Raw genomic sequence first — 20,257 nt, 5'->3', positions numbered from 1 at the left:
CACTCATCTGAGAGTGTGATCCTCATCCACACCACAGCACAGCTGAGCCACAAATTAGAACCATGGAATAGTGACAACAATTTGGTTTGAGGGGTTCGTTTGGTAGAATAGAAGATTTTTATAGAGTGTGAGACTATTTTTTTTTTAACAATCTATGGCTGAGCTGTGATGTGGAATATGTTGGAGGAACTTTACTTAGCACATCAGTGGTTGCAGGGGAATTTCATCTTAATTGCCTTAATGGGCATACTTACCCAGGTGAAACAGTAGTAAACAATCAAAAGACAAATTTAACTTTAAAATTAAAAAAAAAAATTGTCTTTGGGCTGCAGAGAGGGTGAGAAAGGTGGCTGAGGCTACGACGGCAGCCCCCGCCAGCCAGTAAGTGGTACTGATGATGCAGCTTGGAGACATCCCTTCAGCGTTTGGGCTAAGCAGGATCCTCTAAGTCCCTTGAGCGTGGTGCTGTCCGGAGAAGGGACAAGTGCCAGAGAACCCCCCCCCCAGGAATAGCTGTTTTCTTCATGATTTGGGGGCTCTTTAATCCCATTATAGGTTCCAGAGGAGCAGGGAATGATGATGCCTGGCTGAAAGGCTGGAATATGAGGGGAGGGGGGGGGATGGAATGTTTTCCAGAAAGAATTCCATCGAGCTTACAAGATTATGGAAGAAATATTTGATTAGTAGAAGGACTACAGAGAAAATTAAATGTGATTTTTATGATTTATATTGAAGAATATTCCCATTTCAACTCTGAAAGATTATGCGAAAGCTTTGGAAAAGAACTCCTGCGTGAAGACGTTCAGCCTTGCGGCAACTCGAAGTAATGATCCCGTGGCTGTTGTAAGTAAGCTGCTGTATTCGTCCTGGAGAGAGATTAATGGGGCAGTGTGGAAGGAAAAGGAGCCACAACCTGTTAGAAAATGGAATCTCGGCTTGGCTTGGTGGCAGCGCAGCCACACGACCGGGCCCGGGTTCGATGCCTGGCTCGGTGTCTTCTGCTCCCTGGGTCGGCCAGGGTTGGCCAGGGCTTGGGGGCGCTGCGGAAGAATCCTGCATTCACAGACCCTAAGTCTGGCCACAGGTGCCCCTGGCTGAGGACTGCAGCTGCAGTGCCTGAACTAATATAAGTTGGGAGGAGGGATGCAATAATGCAAAAAGTCCCCAGGTAGTCGCAAATGAAAGCTTTTGGTGTCCGTTCACAGCCCTCAAGGCCTAAAGGCATAGGGAAGAAACTGTTGGATCAAAAAAATAAAAAAAAGAGAGAAAATGGAGCCTCTCCTTTTGTCAATCATTTGCAGATTTCAGGGGGCTTTGCCTGACACAAGAAACTTACTGAAGCTGCTGCCCTCTGGCGTTGGTATTCAAGTACCGTGTCTGGCAGCATTTTTATTCAAAAAGAGCGTATTTGTCGACAAATAAGACTTTACAGTGCCTTTACCTTTTGTTAATAAATGCTCATAGTTTTAAGATAATGGAATTAGCCCTGACGTTGACTCTTAAAAATGACAAAAACGTTACAAAATTGTGTTTAAAAATAAAATACAAATTCTTCTGTGGCACTATTGCTTTTACAGAGGTGTCCAGCAGCATTAAAAAAAAACCCCCAAAAACCCTGTAGTGCGCTCTCCTTGCGTTCAGGGCTTCTCATTTGGGATGTGGGCAGCTGTAAGCAGAGCTTTGAAAATTATAACTTATATAAGCCACCGGATAAAATAAACATTAAATTCCCCCCAAGGCTCTGTGCGAGTACCAAGATGGTATGGCCCATATTAAAATACCCCCCACTGAGGGTAGCCACACCTTTGGCATCAAGCTTCACTGCTGCATTGACTAATCTGAGTAAGTGTCCCACCAGGCTGAGTGTAATCTTCCCAGTAAACCAAGGCGATGTCTTGTGCCAGATAGTACAAACACATTTTTAGTATTTTGGAAACCACTATTTGTCTTGATATCATTTATCAGGATGATTTTAACAGATCTCTGTATCTGTTATAAATGCACTGCGGTAAAGTTCATATTCTGTTTTGTGACAAAAGGACAGTTTTTTGTTTTTTTTTAGCCTGCTGTATGAAGGGAGAAAGGTTTATGAGAATGTTTGTGTTTCACCCTGTCCCCTGCCCTCCCCTCCCCCCCCAGTAACGTTTAAGTTTAGTATTCGGGGGGGTCGCGAACAACCGACCGACCCAGAAGCAGATTCAGGGAGCAAATAAGAGGCGCAGCGGGTGAATGTTAGCCCTTCACACCCATTGCTGTGGCTTCTCTCTTACAGCGCCTGCTGGGCGAGAACGTTGAAAATCACGGGCAGCGCTTCCTCTCGGCTGATCTTGCAAAGAGCAGCACGATGAAGTGCTGCCGTAAGTACTGAGCGTGCTCGTGGCGCAGGCAACGTAATAAAGAATCCCCATGGCAGCGGGAAGAGGAGGGATAGGCTCCCACTGATAGATAGATATAGATATAGATATATATAGGCTCCCACAAAAAAATAAATAAATATATAAATATAAATAAATATATATATAAATAAATATATATATATATATATATATATATATATATATATAATCTGAGGGGGCGTGGAGTTGAGACCGATGCTGGGGGAGAGGCAGAGGAGAGGGGGGTAGATGGTGGGGGGAGGAAGAGGCAGATTCTATGGAGGGGGAGAAGTCAGGGGACATCTGCTGAGGAGGGTGGATACTGGAGACATGGGGGTGGAAGAGACCAAGGATTCGGGTGGTGACTGAGGGATTGGGGGGGGGGGGAGCATAAGAGCACAGTTAGATGTATTTATTTATGTATTTAGTTATTTAGACAAATTTATATTCCACCAATCTGAAAATCTCGGCGGATTACAATTCACGTACACAGTCTTACAAGTAACGCCAAATAACGTTGCATACAAAATCAAAATGGTGCTGGAGGAGAAAGATCTAGCTGAGGGTGGAGAGGGAGAGGCACATGAGGAGGGAAATGAAAAAAAAAATAAAAAGACAAAATCTTTGTCAGAAATAAAAGTAGGGAAGGAAGGGAAGAGAAAAGACACCGAAAACAGACCTTGGGGAAAGACTGACGGGGAAATGAAAAAGAGAAACTGGGACCAACCAGATTAGAAAATGGAAAGAATCATAGCACAGAGTTTCCCCCCACAACCATTTTCTCGTGTGTTTTCAGTGATTGGAAGATATTTCTTATCTGTTTGTATTTCACTTCGTCGGTACAGGAGGAAATGCCTTTCTGTTTCTCTCTCTCTTCAGTATTCCACTGCTCGCTCTGCTCTCTCAGGCTTTCCATTCCAAGTTTTCGTTTGCTCGTCTCTGTTTCTAATTTGCCGTCCCTTATTCAGGTGCTAGTTAAGGGTCAGTCTGTGCCTGAGATGATTCCTGCTAGCGTGTACTTTTCTCTGTAAGGATCTGTAGAGATCTGTTACAGTGCGGCTATGAGAAGGACCCGGGGGGAGGGGAGAGGGCTTCACGAATGCAAGCATTGGGTGCCAGAGAACCACAGTACGCCTCAGGTCCTGTCCACATCAGATTCTCAGTACCTTGGGGATCCTGATGGCTTTTTTATTTTATCTTCTTACTTTCAGGAGCATGTCTGTTTATATATAAGCTCTATAATTTCTGCGGGGAACTTCTTGATTAAATCCCTTTGATCTGAGTGCATTTCATCAGCCTTTCCCTGGACTTGGTATGCAGTTTGTGGCATAAATTCAATGCATGCAAATTCATTGTAGATATCCTAAAAACCCAAGGTCCCCCAGGATAGGTTTGAACGTTTTGGATCCAGGTGGCATAAGCCATTTTCAAAGGTGTTCCGCAGAATGGGAGAATCCCTTTCCCAAAGGGCTGCATGTTTTCCTTTGTTGCAAGGAGTGGATCAGTGTCTTCCAAACCTACCAGGGACCAAGGGGAAATGACCGCAGTTTACAAATAGAGGTTTAAAGCTGCAAAGTGAATTACAGATTATGTTGTAAAGGAAGAATTTTAAAGTAACCTCAGCTTTAAAAAGAGGTTCCACACAGATTTAATGGAGTCTACTTTCCGGGAAGTTTGCATATGCATGTATCTGCACGTACATGTGTTCCCAACAAAAAGTACATCTGTCGGGATCATCTTGGACCCCCCTGGCATGTCTGGAACATTTGGTGTGGATAAAACACCGTCACTGGAGGGGGACACACTCTCTCTCTCTCTCTCTCTCTCTCTCTCTCTCTCTCTCTCTCTCTCTCTCTCACTCTCTCACTCTCTCACTCTCTCACTCTCTCACTCTCTCACTCTCTCACTCTCACACACGCGCACACACTTCATCCTTCAGGACGGAAAGTGAAAATGGACATGATTTGCAGGACTGGAAAGTATCCGCACCTTGGCTAATGATAGGAGAGGAAGGCTCCCACTCTCTCACTCTCTCTCTCTCTCTCTCTCTCTCTCTCTCTCTCTCTCACTCTCTCTCACTCTCTCTCACTCTCTCTCACACTCTCTCACTCTCTCTCACTCTCACACACGCGCACACACTTCATCCTTCAGGACGGAAAGTGAAAATGGACATGATTTGCAGGACTGGAAAGTATCCGCACCTTGGCTAATGATAGGAGAGGAAGGCTCCTACCCTTCTTTTATTCCAGTACTCCAAATGTTCTGAATCATGTCCAGTATGAGTGCTTACAAGTTAATTTGTTGAAACGGGCCACTTATGCCCTATTGCTATGTCATGCACTAAGCAAAGGCAGGGGTGGTTTTTCTAGTGTCCCAGGAATAGTCTCATGACAGCAAGATGTGCTCTCAAAAGGGACAGTGGGGGTGCGATTTTCAGACGCTCCACTTTGGGAGAAAGCCCGCAAGCCCTTTTTCCCTATGGACTTTGCACCAGGTGTCAGAGAGAGTATTTGCATGCTTTGCCTTTTGTACCTGCCTTTTGTGCGGGTAGCTTTTTTTTTTCCTCATGGAAATTACACATGTAATCTTGAAAATGCAATCCAGGCACGTTATTTTCCTATTCCACCCGAAATGCAGCTAATAGTGCGCACGTTGTAGAATGGCGCACGGTACTTTCAGCCTGCTGGAGAGGGGGCCAGCTTGTGCATGTGCATCACTCTTTCCCTGATTTTCCTGCATATAAATGTCTTTGAAAATTGTCCTCAGGATTAAACTAGAGGCCTTTTTCAGATAAGACATCATGGGTAAGGCGAGGCCTTCATGCTGACTGCTAGCTCGCAGTTTCCTTTCCTTGCTGTGAAGGTATTTGCACCAATCATCCATCAAACCCACTAATTCAGTCCCGTCTCCTCCCGCTTCATTCTTGCATGATAGTTATAAATTCCTCAGCAGCACAAAAGCAGCTGAGGCAGGTATTTATTTAACTCGACAAGGCTTCTTAGTCAAGGCAGAATAACAGTTTGAAGGGCAAAAAAAGCCCCTACTGTAGGGAGAGAAAAGGAATAAGCAGTCTTTTTTTTTTTTTTTCCTATTTTTTAAACAATTTTTTATTTTATCTGAAAGTCCAGAAAATGCTGCTAGACTCTTGTACTCCTCTTTTTTTTTTTTTTTCTTTTGTCTTTTTTTCTGATTGTGCTCCTGACTAAAAGGTTTTGGTCAAGCATATTGGGAAGAAAAGGGAGACCTAGAGCTTGCCGGAAATATTTTCATCCATTCACAATTAATTACCTTTGCAATGTGTTTTGTTTTTAAATGGGACAGCTTAAAAAAAAAAAGGCCCTGCAATTCTCCTCCTCATCATTCAAAATTGCATTTTTGCTGTGAGCCGGATACATTCGCTTCCGTTCTACTTCTAAACACACAAAAACAGGAAGTGCCATTTGTTGGGTCCTACTTCCGGATGAAAGGGCATTTCGTTTGTACTTGGCTGTTCTGCAACCACACAGCTATGGTTTTAATCAGATTATTAAATGTACCCAGCAACCCCTCTTAGCACAGCCAGTTTACGGTTTATGTCATTATCATAGGCATCCCATAATTTGTCCTGTAGAGCATCAGATATGTGTATGAATGGGCTTTCATTGAAATGGGTCATAGTGTTCATCTTGGATTGCCAATCAATAATATTTTTGGCTTTGTAAACAATCTGATCTTGTTCTAGCCTGAATTTAGTTTTAAGTCCATGTTTTTCTGTGTACTCGAGGCTTTTGCTGATATGCTGAGGGTGAACCGAACATTGAAGAGCCTAAATATAGAATCCAATTTCATCACTGGAGTTGGTATTCTGGCACTGGTGGATGCACTGAAAGAGAATGGAACGATGACAGAAATCAAAATTGATAATCAGGTAAGACGGAGAATTCTAGGTTGCAATATAATTATGCCTTTTACCCTATAATCATCTTTCAAGTACAGTAATCTGGAACAGCTTTTCTTCTTCGTAGACCCATAATTAACACAGTCGGTGCCTAATTTGATCCATTTCTCAGACTGAGGAATGTATTTTATTTCCTTAGCCTGTATTCTTCCTTTAAGCAGCAGAGCTGTAGTGTATAGAATGAGCAGATGTGGGATGTAAAAGGCGCGTTTGCTTGAGAATTGTGGAACGCTGGCACCAGACGCCACCTACAGTGCGTCAGTGGCATTTGTTTGTGTAAGAAGCCAACCCATGCCACCAGTTCTCACTTGCTTTCCTTTCCTGGCCAAGTGAAAACGTGAACATGAGAGAGAGTAGCCCCCCTCCCCCACACACACACGTTTAAAGCCCTGTCTCCTACGTCTACTTTTGTGAATATGCGCAGAAACCAGCACAGGGACTGTTCTTGATCATCTGTTCTGCAAATTTACTATCTTTAGCAGAGTCGTAGTGTACCTGTGGCCAATATGGCCATGGCCATGGCCATAGGTGCCGCTACCAAAAAGGTGCCATAGCCATGAAGGGCCTCAGTAAGTGGAAAAGCAGCACAAGCCCACCGGCCACACTGATTCTGGCAGAGCCGCACTGCTTTTCGATTCATAGGCATTGGAATCGGGGTGCAGCCAAAAAGGGAAGAAGCCTCATTGGTGGCAGTGGGACGAGGCATGATTTCCTGAATGCTGCTCACCCCCGCGGGCTGCTCCCGCGATGCCCTCATTCTCCCTGCGAATGGAAGGATCGCGGCCTTGCAATGCGGGCTGCTTCCTACATCGGATGACGTGATTCAGGCACCGACAGCCGGGAGGGAGGAAGCAGCCCCAAGCTGCAAGGCCGCGATCCTTCTGTTCTTCAGGAGCAGGGAGGTGAATGCTAGAAACGCTTCGATGGTTGGACCAAGTAAGATTGCTGGTGTAGTGAGCAGCTAAAGCAGGATTATATCTGATCATGGGTGAGAGAGCCAATCTTCTTTTGTATTTGATCATCTTAATGTCAAATATTTTGCATTTTTGTTTACTCCTAAAGTTCCTGGCTGAAAGGTGTTTAAATGAAATATTCATCTGGTGAGCTGTCATTCTGCTGTGTTATTTTAGGTCTGTGAAGACTGATTTTTGTCCTTTAAATTCTGACGTGTTTCAACAACATAGCATCCTCCCCCCCCCCACTTACATCAGCGTTTTCTTTCTTCTTCTCTCTCACTTATCATGGCCCCCGTCCACCATTTGACTTTGGTTTGCATGGAGCACAATAAATATCAAATCATTTTTCATTATCTGACATTTTGTTTCCTGAATATTTTTATATTTCAAAACAGAGACAGCAATTGGGAACCGCTGTAGAAATGGAAATAGCACAGCTGCTTGAGGAAAATTCAACCATCATCAAGTTCGGATACCACTTTACACAGCAGGGACCACGCGCGAGAGCTGGAGCTGCTATAACGAAGAATAACGATTTAGGTGAGGCAAAGATATGACAAGTGCTACGGTGTAAAGCTGTGAACGGTGACGGACTCTGCTGACTTGTTTGCCAATTACCTTGATGAGTTAAATCACGGATGCTTAAAAAAACAAAGCAGTTTCCATTGGAAATTGTTACTGGAATGGATAATTATGCGTGCATAAAGTACTCTTGGCTGCTCAGTCTATGACACTGATAAAAGCTAAAACAGATTCCCAAGCGCCACCAAATGGAAATGGTGCAGAGTCCTCTTTCGTGTGGTATTTTGTTTGAATGAGACAGAAATCTTACACTTCGCATGAGATGAGGTGCCCAGACCTCTAAAGACTGAGGATCACTTACAGACCAGGGCTAGTGCAGAGATTTTTGGTGTATTAAGACTTGACGGCAGGCCCTTTTTTGATTTCAGGGCACCCTTATCAGTGAAATAAACACAGCCATAAATGACGGCCTATTCCCATAATATAACAAAGGTTTTGAAGCTACAATTCTAATATTTCATTTCCGTGTTTCCTATTCTTCAAATTTCATGCACTTATCTATTTTTATTTTACTTCATACATTTTTTTTCACCAGTACTATTTTCCATTAATCCTTTTTACTTTGTTTTCTTCTGTTTTCTTAGTCTGGAGTGTACGAATAAATATTGCTAGAAATCCATTTTCATCTCTCCAGCCATGAGGCTTCAGGGGCAGCAGGTTACTGAGTATATCCCATAGGGCATTGTGCTTTCGTACTAATGGGGGTTTTTATGTCGCACATCACTGTCTGTGTGCTTTCTCCATCATGTGCCTGGAATGGGTTTTATTTTTTTTTTGCTTTTACAAGTTTTAGTTCAACTTAATCTTTAACCTTGTTTTCCTGTGTTGGTGCTGCATGAGACCTTGTATATTTTCTTTTTTCTATGGCATGATGGGCCACTAGGAAACCAGTAATATTTTTAAAAAGCTTTTGAATATAGATCTTGCAGACCAAGGATGTGATGTTGATGTTGCATACGGCTTTGATGAGGCTAGAACTGAAGTCTGTGGGCACATTTGGTTCCTTACCTTAAAAGACAGCCTGAAGTGAAGAAAAGCCCAAAGTTAAAATGCAAAGCAATCATATTTTTCATTCAGACCAGGCTGTTGGAACTGCTAGCTGGAAGTTAAATTTAGGGGAAATCTGCTTAATATTTACAAAACAGAAGACCTAGAGCATTGGTTGGCAATCCCTGGCATGGCTGATCACGCCTCCCCCGCCCTTTTGCAGGCCTCTGAACCAAGGATTAATAGTAATTTCATGCTGAAACGAAATAATAGGATCAGAGCAGATGTTATGCTTCACCAAAAAAAACCCAAAAAACACAGGAATGATTATAGAAACATAGAAATGACGGCAGAAGAAGACCAAATGGCCCATCCAGTCTGCCCAGCAAGCTTCACACATTTTTTTCTCTCATACTTATCTGTTTCTCTTAGCTCTTGGTTCTATTTCCCTACCAGAAAGCGTTAGTGTCTAGCACTTGTGGTGACTAGAGATGCAGTAGTTTTAATTGGGGATATATACTTTCCTTGTATATACATACGGATTCAGGGGAAAACCAAACCTGATGGACTGAATTCTTATTTTAGCATAGATTCCTACCATATGTTCCAGAATTAAATCACCTCATTCCACTGAATCTACTGTATTCAAATTCTGGCAGAAGGGAAAATCAGTCGATCCCTGATTATGACTCTACTTACAAAAGCATGAGATTTTATATTTTAAGTTTTGTAATATAGGCTGTTCTTTTATTAAGGCCACACTGTTTTGGTTTTTTAAATATCATTCTCCTTATATCCACTTTTCAGTGCTTGTACAGTCCTTCCTGCATGAAGTCTTAACACGTACGTAGATTCATAATCAGGGCATTGACTGAGTATGCAGGAGCTCCCTAAACTTTAAACACTCAGCCCCTCAGGAATAAAATATAAATTGGAACAAAAACTGGGGATTGTTAACCATTTTCTTTGTTTTACGTGCCATTTGAATTATCTAAAATAGTTTCCTTGGCTGATAGAAAAAAGGAGCAAGACACCAATAATTACCCTTGGCACGCTGGTGTCACTTTCCTTGGTTATCAAGAATTATTCACTTAATAGTTATATATATAACTATTAACGGACTTGGTATCAGCTGTAGGCAGTACTCAAGATATAATCCACAGTCTCTCGCCCACAATGGGCCCCAAACTGTATCATGTAGAAACACTGGGGTCACATCTACCAAATCCAACCTACCATCCTAATACAAATTTTATTCATAATTTACATTGCAAATCAATTTATAATATTCACTAAAAGAAAATTGTTTGAAACTATACTGCCACAAAAAAAACATGAAATTTTTTTTTATTTTTTTTTTTATAAGAAGAAAACATTTTGTACTTAACTGGCCACCCAACTACAAGCTTCACGCAAAAATCAACTATGGTAGAGAGAAACCACCAATGCTTCCCCACAAGCAAATTCTCAACATTGGCATTGTTTCGGCACTAGAACGTCTTCATCAGAGATCCAAAATTCATGCTAACCATCACTTGCTCTGCTTAGCTATCATTCAAAATGGCAACGTGTTGCCTTTATCTAAAATAGTGACACAAAGCATATTTAAAGCCACAGTGCTCTGAAATCATAATACATTTTCCATATTTTTAAGCTTTGTTTTAAGTTGATGGAAAACAGTGGTTTAATCATTTTTTAGTTAAGGTTCTGTGAATTTTTCATAATGTTGTGCTGTGGTTTAAAAACAAACCTGAGAAATATGTTCTACTTTTGTGTTTTACAATTGCTTTGAGTCCCAAGCTCTAATCTCTACTGCAGCCTTCAGTGTTGTTGTGATGGAGGGCAAACTACTTAGAAGTAGCAACATAGGAAATAGGAAAGTGTAGTTATTGCTAACTCCCAGTATCGTGAGCCTTAGAAATTGTGTACATCTCATTTAATAATAAATACTTTAGAAATTGTAAATTAGTAGCCAGCCCTTCCCAGTGAGTTTTGTGTGAGGATGTCTTTCCCCTATGAGGAAAGACTAAAGAGGTTAGGACTTTTCAGCTTGGAGAAGAGATGGCTGAGGGGGGGATACGATAGAAATGTTTAAAATCATGAGAGGTCTAGAACGGGTGTGAATCGGTTATTTACTCTTTCGGATAATAGAAAGACTAGGGGGCACTCCATGAAGTTAGCATGGGGCACATTTAAAACTAATCTGAGAGAGTTCTTTTTTACTCAACGCACAATTAAACTCTGGAATTTGTTGCCAGAGGATGTGGTTAGTGCAGTTAGTATAGCTGTGTTTAAAAAAGGATTGGATAAGTTCTTGGAGGAGAAGTCTATTACCTGCTATTAGGTTCACTTAGAAAATAGCCACTGCCATTATCAATGGTAACATGGAATAGACTTAGTTTTTGGGTACTTGCCAGGTTCATTTGGCCTGGATTGGCCACTGTTGGAAACAGGATGCTGGGCTTGATGGACCCTTGGTCTGACCCAGTATGGCATGTTCTTATGTTCTTAATATTTATTATGATAATTTGATAACAAAACATTACAACAAAGACCAAAATGGCCTTTCCAGTCTGCCCAATTGAGATTATTTCACTTTTTGGATAGACTAGCATATAAATTCACCTTAATCATCTCCAACCGCACCTCTTTTCCACTGGGGCTTCCCTCTATTTATCCCAGGCATTTTTGAATTGTTACCTTTCTGTCTCCACCATCTTCTCTGGGAGTCCATTCCATGCATCCGCCATCTTTTCCATGAAGAAATATTTTTGGATGCTGCTCTCAAGTCTATCCCCCTAGGAACTCCTTGTTGTATAGAATTCTTTCCTCTGGAAAATGTTTGTGTCTAGTGCCTGATCATTACCCTGTCTCTCCTTTTCTCTTGGGTAGACATGTTTTAGTCTGTAAGTCTCGTGTCATATGGCTTGTGGTGCAGACCATGCACTCTTTGGTTGCTTTCTCTGCACTGCCTCCAGCCTGTTCATATCCTTTCAGAGGAATGGCCTCCAGAATTGGACATAATACTCTAGTTGAGGTCTCATGAGCAACTTGTTCAGTGGCATTATTGTCACCTTTCATTTTGCTGGTTATGCCTCTCTCTAGGCACCTTCTGGCTCTGGTTACTATCTTATTGCACAGCGTAACTATACAAATGTAAAACTACCTGGAAGTCTTACCTGGACAAAACTTTTTGCTTACAGTCAATGTGGTGAAGTACTCATGAAAAAGAAACAGTTTCATGAGAAAAATCAGTAAAAAAAAAATTTTTACCACTGATCTTAAGACCCAAATATTATATAAACCATGCTTTAGTCCACAGGAAACTGAAGAACATGCTGTGCAACTATGCAATAATTTGAAGTACTGCAGTTAGTAAAACTGTTTGGTACTAACTGGGGATGATTAGTGGCCTTTACAGACCAACACACAACAGCTCACCAGATTTAGAGTTAGGAAACCACATGCAGCCTGCACAACATGAACCATAACAAGTAAACTATTATCATGGTGGCTTGTGGCACTGTAACTTCTGAGGCATAAGCAGGACACAAATCGGATTTCTAGCATGTGACAGGAGTTTTTGGATTTGTCTGCCATCTCTTGAAGGGCACCTCTGTGATCTTAAACTCCTGTACTGTCTTTTAAAAGGCAGAGTAATAAGGTGGAATAACCAAACCAAATGAGGAGTCAAATGCAGAAGGTTTGGAAGCAAAACCTGTGCTTGTCCAGTTTGTGCTGTTCAAAACATGAAGTTTATTAGGTTAACGCACATCAACTTGCACCTTAGAAATAAGACTGCCCCCGACATAGGCCGTGCTTTGGGAAACTGCGTCAGGAGGCACCAGTTCTAAACTGTAAACTTTCAGAGATGAATGAACAGCGCATCTTTTAAAAGGCCAACAAAAAAGCTCCCGCAACCTTCTAAGAGTCCGGTTTTCTCCAGCTACTAGAACTGGATTGCAGAATGAATGTGTGCTCGACAATAAGAGCATTAGTGTGTGCAGTTGTAGAAACGTTATTGTAGGTAGTCCATAAAGTCCAATCTGTGCTAAAGCAGGGCAGAGAGTGAATGCAATCACTGAGAATCCAGTAGGAGCAAGCAAGTGTACATGGAACGCAATCCTCCAAATGCGCACAAAAGATCCGGGAGGGCAATTTTGAAACCTTGTGGGGATTTTGCACTAATAAAGTACCATGACAGGACCTTGACTTAACGTCTAGTCTGAATGATGGCTATTATTTTGTACCTATGGGACTGCAAGCTCATTTTCTAAGGGAATACGGTTCGGGATACGTTTGTATCCATGCACTTCGCACCTACATGGAAGCAAGTGTGAAGTGTGCTCAGAGTCGTTCGTTCCCCCCCCCCCCCCCCCCATGCTCCTCCCCCCAGCCTAACTTTGCACCTTTTATTTTTTTGTTCAGCTAAAAGAATGCACACTGGGAAACTGTGCACATACCTTTATCCCCACCTACAGGGGAAGGGAAGCAATAATCAAACCATGTCTTTACATGAGTGAAGATGCAAAAACTTCATGATTGCCCCTTGGGATGTTAAATCGGCTGTTTTGATTCTTAACCATGGCGCAAGCTGCCTCTTGTGTGGCGGCATGTGCGACTGCTGATTTTACCTCGAGGACAAGCCAACTTCAAAATCTGTAAATGAGGCGGCAAGACTTGCACAATATGTGTTAAGGAACTGAAAATATGCGATTGGTGACCAATTTTATTTCGGTGTAAGAATTTAAAGAAAACTTCAAGACAAGGCTGGAGAGTTAAGTTGTTAAAGATTTAAGGCAAATAATGTAGCAAACCAAACAGAGCTTGAATAAATCCAGTTGTGACGTGTTTGAAATCAATGAGGATCTCCTTGAATGGAAACCCTCCAGGAAATGCTGTACTGCTGCAAGTGGTATTGATGGCTTAGTAGTGGACACACTCTTCTCTTCGTCAGTGTTGAACGGCTACCTCAGCGTGGTGTAATGGGGGGAGCTCTGTAGCTCAGAGAGCAGTCTTTCAGATTAGATAAGCCAAGATCCTCTCTGCTCTGAAGAGAGAATGGCCCTTTATGCAAGAGTCGGGACATTAATTTGGTATCATGACCAGGCCCGGCGCAACTGGGCATGCATATCGTGCAATTGCATTGGCGGCATGCCCAGAGGAGCGGCGGCAGTAGCGGACAGATATGAGGTGTACTTGTCCTCCCAGTGGGCCAGTGCAGTGCCGATCAGAGCAGACGTAGATTTGGGGAGCTCGCGCGCACGTGCTGCTTCCTCACTCCACCACCTCCTCCCCCGCAGCGCCGGTCACTGAAGCCAGTATCTTCTTCTTTTTTTTTTTTTTTTTTTCCCCTCAACATTGGATTACAGTGATCGCTCCCTGCTGCAACTATTGGAGGCGTGGAACCCTCCTAGCAGCTTTTTTCCCCCCATATCCAGCCAGTTTCTATCCTGCGCCGCTGGCACTAGCCCACCCTACAACCGGCAGAGATGACGTCAGAAGGTGAGGCCTAATAGCCTTCAGCCCAGGGACCAGAAGTGCTTGAGCTGCGTGGGGCTGTCCTAAAAAAAAAAAAAAAAAAGTAGCAGTAGCAACAGATGTTGTGGGCAACGCAGGGAGCCCGGTAAGATGAAAAGTGGAGGTAGTGCTGTGCCGGTGTTCTGTTGTCAGCTTGTACAGTGGAGGGGGGAGGAGAATGGGAACCTGCCGGCCTGATGTGTGTGTGCCAGCCTGCCAGCTTGGGGGGGATGTGTGGTGTGAAGAAAGCTTGTGCCACCCCCACTAATTCTTGACAAGCTCAGGGTGATTGTAAATGAAAAGTTTTTAGGTATAGGGAATGAAGGATTTCTCCAACCTTATAATTGTCTGCTATTTTGAAATTTTTTTTAAATTTACCAAACAGCAATAAAATATTTTTATATGTTGTCTTAATTATTGAATTTAATTCTGTTTTTCAGCAGTTTGGAATATTTTTTTTTATATTATGGTTTCTTATGATTGATTTTACATTTCCAAATTTTATTGTTTGATTTAGGAGGACTGGCGATGTTTCTATTTTCCATTTCAGCATTGCATACAGGGTCTGGCTTGTTGCAGTTTCCAATTTGGTTTCTGTCTCATGTTTGTGTCTATATTTTATTCTGTATTTGGTGAGGGTCTGTCTTGTGTTCTGTATGTGTACACAAGGTGGGATATTCTGCTAGCATGTAGTGTTTGTGTAGGGATTTCCAGCAGCCTGGTTTGTTCTGCTTTCCTAATAAGAGGTGTTTTAGGGCCTAGTGTAATATTTGCAGTGTTGCCTTTTCATAGATAGGGTTGTTCCTGTCTGAGTGCTGACAGTTAGTACTCTTTTGATATTGGAAGTTTACTTTATCGTTATTGTCATTCAATAGTAATACCATATGGGTTCCAAGTGTCTTTTTATTTGCAAGATTTTCTGGGAGGCACCACAGCAGTGCATGTTTTTCTGTTCAATAAAATAGTACCGTGGCGGCTACAGTGCCCATCTGGGGGCACCCACCTGGGATTATTCCTACTCAAGTTAGGAATTTTGGACCTGTGGATGGGATGTGTTCAGGGGGTGTGTCAATTTTGAAAGTTTTTGGATTGTTGAAAGGAGTAGGGCATTTTTAGGCAGGGAAAGGGAGTCTGGGACAGATCATGAGCCTGATATTTTCTATTGTGTGTTTGGTTATTTGGAAAATAAAAATGTTGTGTAAAATAAATAAATAAAGAAGGTTGGGGGGGGGGGGGATTGTACAGCACAGTAACTGCACAGGGCAGCAAAAATGTTAGCACTGGCCCTGGTCATGACTAAATGTACAAACTATGCTGGAAATCTAGCCTGATGAGTTTTCCTTCTTACAAAGAACCAGAGTAAGCCTAAGGAAAAACCTGGCTTACTTAATGAAGACTCTTTGGATAAAAGTGCAGTAGAAATGAGATGATAATGCTAACTAAGCATCATCTGCAATAATTAGACATGTTGTATTCTATATGTTTTGGGAGGCTTATGCTGCAAATTCTTGAAACTCTTTCTTTCTTTCTTTTACCAAATGCAGTTCGCAAGAGACGAGTTGAAAGAGACCATGAATAGGTCTTACTGCTGCCTGGAGAACACCACTTGGAGATTTCTGAGATCATCTGAGTGTATCTGCTCAGCGTGGGCTTTGGCAATCTCATTTCATTTACCTGGGTAGATGGGAAAAGACTGGAAACCACAATCCATTTGATTTTTTTTTTTTATATACATTTATATTCATTTCTTATGTTTTTCATCACTGTTTTTCAATTTGAAACCTATCTAACAACATTTCAAAATCTAGTTACATTTTCTGGTAAAATCATATAAATCATGGGAATGATGTTACATCTGAATTTCTAGCATATGAAGAATCAATGAACAAATACGGCATACGGTTCCAGAATGTTTTGCTGAATAAAAGAAAATCTTAAATAATAATGTTTAACTGGAAGGATCTATATATATTTGAGACCACTAACTTTAGTTTAAAAAAGGATATGTCATGTAAATGAATTAGAGGTTTAAATTTATAGATGCTGTTTGTGCTTCCTTATTTATGTTCACTGAAGTTAAATTTTTCATGCTATCTGTTCTGCCTTAATAACTTAGACCTGAAAAGAGCTGTCCGTGATTAATAATCAAGTTAGAGAAGAACTGCCTTGCAGATTTTCTGCACCTCTGCTGTGTGGGGCCTTCAAAGTACATTATTTTTTAAAAAGAAAGTCTAGTAAGGATTCCTAAAACACATCTGAGATGGTGATGCTTGTGCATCATTTTCTGTTTCTCAAGAGCAATTCAATCCTGAACTGCTATGCAGAGTAGGGCTAGACTGAGGTAGGAATGTGGCACTTAATCCTTACATTTGAACATCAGTATGCTATAGAAACTGATTCTATGAATTTTGCGTCTTTTTGGATATATTTTATGTGGATTGTAAACCTGGTTTATACAGGCCATGTTTGGGGCTTTGAAGCAGAAGGTCTAATGGAGTTGCTTTTTCTGGAACTACGGCTCACGCAGTGTATGATGCAGGAAAGGGGTTTTAGCAGCGCTGTGGAAGGGCCGCAGCCTTCACAAGAATCTTGTAGGCCTGGGAGGGCAAGTTGGAGGGAGAAGTTTGGAAGGAGTTTAAAACAAATTTAAATGATACGAGATTCTTTAGTGTTCATCTGCTCAGGGTTTTCTTATCATAATAGTGCCCTATTATACCTGGATAGAAAACCATTCACTCAAAGCAAGCTTTTGTAAATAGCCAATTTTGAAGGGCATTCATCAACAAATATGCCATTATTTCATGTTAGCTTATATGCATAAAAACTGTTAAAAACTTTTAAAGCCAAACTGTAAGGTTGAGAGACTCCGATTATTCACAAAACTGTAAACGTTTCAGTTGCACTCCCAAGTATGGAATACCAAATATTGATGAGCTGGGACAAAAGTTGAGCATAAAAAATAAGGCATCTGCATCTTTTGCCTTCTGAATGAACTCTCTTTTGACCCTTTCCTGGCCTCCAAATTGGGCTTGCATCCTGATACCTTTTTATTTCCATATGTTCTAACTTTTTTTTTTTTTTTTTGTTTAAAGCACTGTGCAAATCTTAAGGATCAGCTAGCACCCTATGTTAGATAAGATTATTGAAGGTCATTCTGTGGAGATGCACATTTTATCAATCTTTTATTATCCATCACTATGTGGCATGGTGCCAAATAGGTGACCACCAAGCATGTACTAGTCTGAAGGTAGAATATTCTAAACGTGATATGCAATAACATCAAAGCCAGTAACAATTTTCATTGTGTTTTTAAAGAACTTTATCCTGAAGGGGAGCAAAGTACTCATAGGAGGGGAGGGTGGAAAGGTGTGCTAAGCTGTCATGTTTGTGATTTAAAGAAAAAATATAAATGCCTTTTCTATTTTAAAATATTGAACGGTTAAAAAGGAACTTGCGTGGTAATATCCTTTATAAAAACCAATATTTTTTTTGTAACATTGGTGGTAGGTAGAAAGAAACTGATCAGAAAAAAATTAAACTAAACATGTCTCCAGTGCTTTTTATGACTTTTTTAAATGTTATTCTATTGATAATATCTTGTTAGAAGCCTTTCATTTTGAGAACAGTTTTAGCCTGCATTCACCTGCAGCTTTTGAAAAGGATCCACATGTAATGAAATGGATATGGGTGCTTTAGATATGTGGTCAGAGTAAGATATATATATATATATATATATATGTATAGTGTATGTATGCCATTTTAAAACTTTTTTAACATGTTATCTCATTTAAAACTGTTACTGTAATACATTTTGTAATAAGGCTAAATAAACACCTTCAGGAAATGCCATCTTGAATTTTAAACAAAGGATATTAAATACACTTGTTACACAATTCTGTACATTTCTGTTGCAAATTGGTTATAAAATATTAAATGCAGGATGGCTGTTTTCCAGTACCAGCAATGCTCGCAGGAACTTCTGATAAACTTGCACCAATGGACTTAAAATGTTGAACCAAGCCTTTCTTTAGAAAGCAGGTATTTTATGTCCTGGCAATGCTAGCTTGACTAATATGTGAGGATCATTTCTTGCTTAGCTGCCGGGGGAGGAAAGGAATAAGATGGTCCAAGTTCCTGTCTGTTTCAAAAGAAAAACATCATCATTTAGCCTTCTCATTGAAAGCTCGTCAGATTTTCCATCACCAGGGTTGCACAGTCAAAGGCTCTTCTTCCAGAATGCTAGAAAAACGCCGCTGGTTAGACCAAGTAAGATCGCTGGTGAGGAAGTCAACAGACACTTCTTTAATTTCAGAACCTGTGAATGTTTTCTCTAACCTACAGCGCTGACCCTTGAAGAGGGGTGTTTTTTTTCACAATTTACAATTTCCATTTTTTAGGTGTAAATTACCATAAAATATGCAGCAAATTTGTAAAATGACTGTATACTCTGCCATTTTATTAGTAATTATGTTATTCAGATCTGTAATATTGGGTTCAGACAAATTGTATGTAATCATATAGAAGCTAGATTTTTTAAAAATACGCCCAGTACACTAAATAATTTGCTTTGATAATTATAGAAAAGCTTAGTATTTCTTCTCCAAGCATTTTGATCTGATTTAATGCTGTTTGTAAGTTACAAACTGCAGTATCTTGGGTTTAGTTTCTGTTTAAGAAACAAAAATGAACGATCATAAGTATCCAGATTATCATTGCCATATGCTGTAATAAACATTTTTAAAATATCAAAGAATTGTTTGTTTGGATTTTATGTGTGGGGGAAAGGGGTTGCCATACAGTTTCCTCCTGCTTCTTTAGGCTTCCTGCTTGATTGGAATGGGGGCTGAGATCTGGTGCCATGAGCCTATATTCTTACATCCCCTTGCATGTCGCTTAGCCCAGTCATTGCAGTAACTGACCTCAGCCGGGGGCATGCTCTTGGACTCTTTCCAGAGCCTACGCTCATGGGCCCTGAAATCCAGCAACTTGGTGGCACTGTTGCAAGATGACACCTTCCTCCCACCTCCAGGGGATGTGAACAAGTCCTCTGATGCTTGGCTTAGGGGAAAAAAAGACCTGAACCAGGAATCGATGCAAGGTCCCTGCCACCAGGCTGGCCCTAAAATAACTTTTTAAATGTTCATGTATTATATGCTAAATATTGTAGATTCAGTGATTTGTGCCTGGAGAGAAAAAATAGGTATTAACTTTAATAAACTGAGGACCTGCGAGCATTGTAATAACCCACATAAGGTTTTATATTTATTGCATTCAACGTTCCTGACAGTTGTTTGTCTTTAGAATACTAGAGTAGGTTGTTGTTTTGTCTGCCAGTATGGATCATATATTGTTATTGGGGCACTTCTGTCAAATCTTCTAGAGCATCAATGCAAGCATCACGCTTGGGGATTATTACTGGAAGCAGCAGGTAATTTTCCCCCCCTTTGCTTGATGTTTATCTTCGGCATTGAATAATTATATTAGATATTGTGTAATACAAGAATAAATAAACATACTGCTGACATTATTGTTCATAGGTAAGGTAACAACGTGTATTAAAACCTAATTAGTTTCAGTCTAAAAGAGGTGGTCTGAACAATCAATCCAACGTGTGTTCTTATAGACAATTGTGAGTCAAGAAGAATGCTTAGGTTTCTTACCTGTGTCTTAAAAGGAAAAGTGCCCACCATTGAGGGGTTGGGAGCTAAGAAATGGCTGACCCAGAGCACCTCCGATTTCCTTAAATTGAGGGCCACTGTATTTTCTCCTGTCCATCTGTTAACCGCATTGATGCATTCAACCATGGCCAACACAGAGCCTGGGCAGGATATGGATGCAATGGGAGGGACAACTGCATATCATCTGCATAAATCCTATGGTTCACTCAAAAGAAGGTCATT

The 20,257-nt window shown here is 41.0% G+C and overlaps 1 protein-coding gene across 3 annotated transcripts in view; it reads left to right on the top strand.

Moving 5' to 3' along the window:
* LOC115074999 (tropomodulin-3-like) overlaps positions 1–18,204 on the top strand; it is a 140,350-nt gene extending 122,146 nt beyond the window's left edge. For all 3 annotated transcript variants that reach the window (XM_029575064.1, XM_029575066.1, XM_029575065.1), the window contains exons 7-10: positions 736–843; positions 6,139–6,282; positions 7,664–7,808; positions 15,902–18,204. In XM_029575064.1, coding sequence (XP_029430924.1) covers positions 736–843; positions 6,139–6,282; positions 7,664–7,808; positions 15,902–15,936 — 432 coding nt within the window. In that variant the 3' untranslated portion in view covers positions 15,937–18,204. The remainder of the gene's footprint in view (positions 1–735; positions 844–6,138; positions 6,283–7,663; positions 7,809–15,901) is intronic.
* Positions 18,205–20,257: the final 2,053 nt, after the last annotated feature.

This window comes from Rhinatrema bivittatum, chromosome 13, assembly GCF_901001135.1.
Source record: "Rhinatrema bivittatum chromosome 13, aRhiBiv1.1, whole genome shotgun sequence".
Lineage (NCBI taxonomy): Eukaryota > Metazoa > Chordata > Amphibia > Gymnophiona > Rhinatrematidae > Rhinatrema > Rhinatrema bivittatum.
This window is presented reverse-complemented; position numbering and strand designations above follow the sequence as displayed.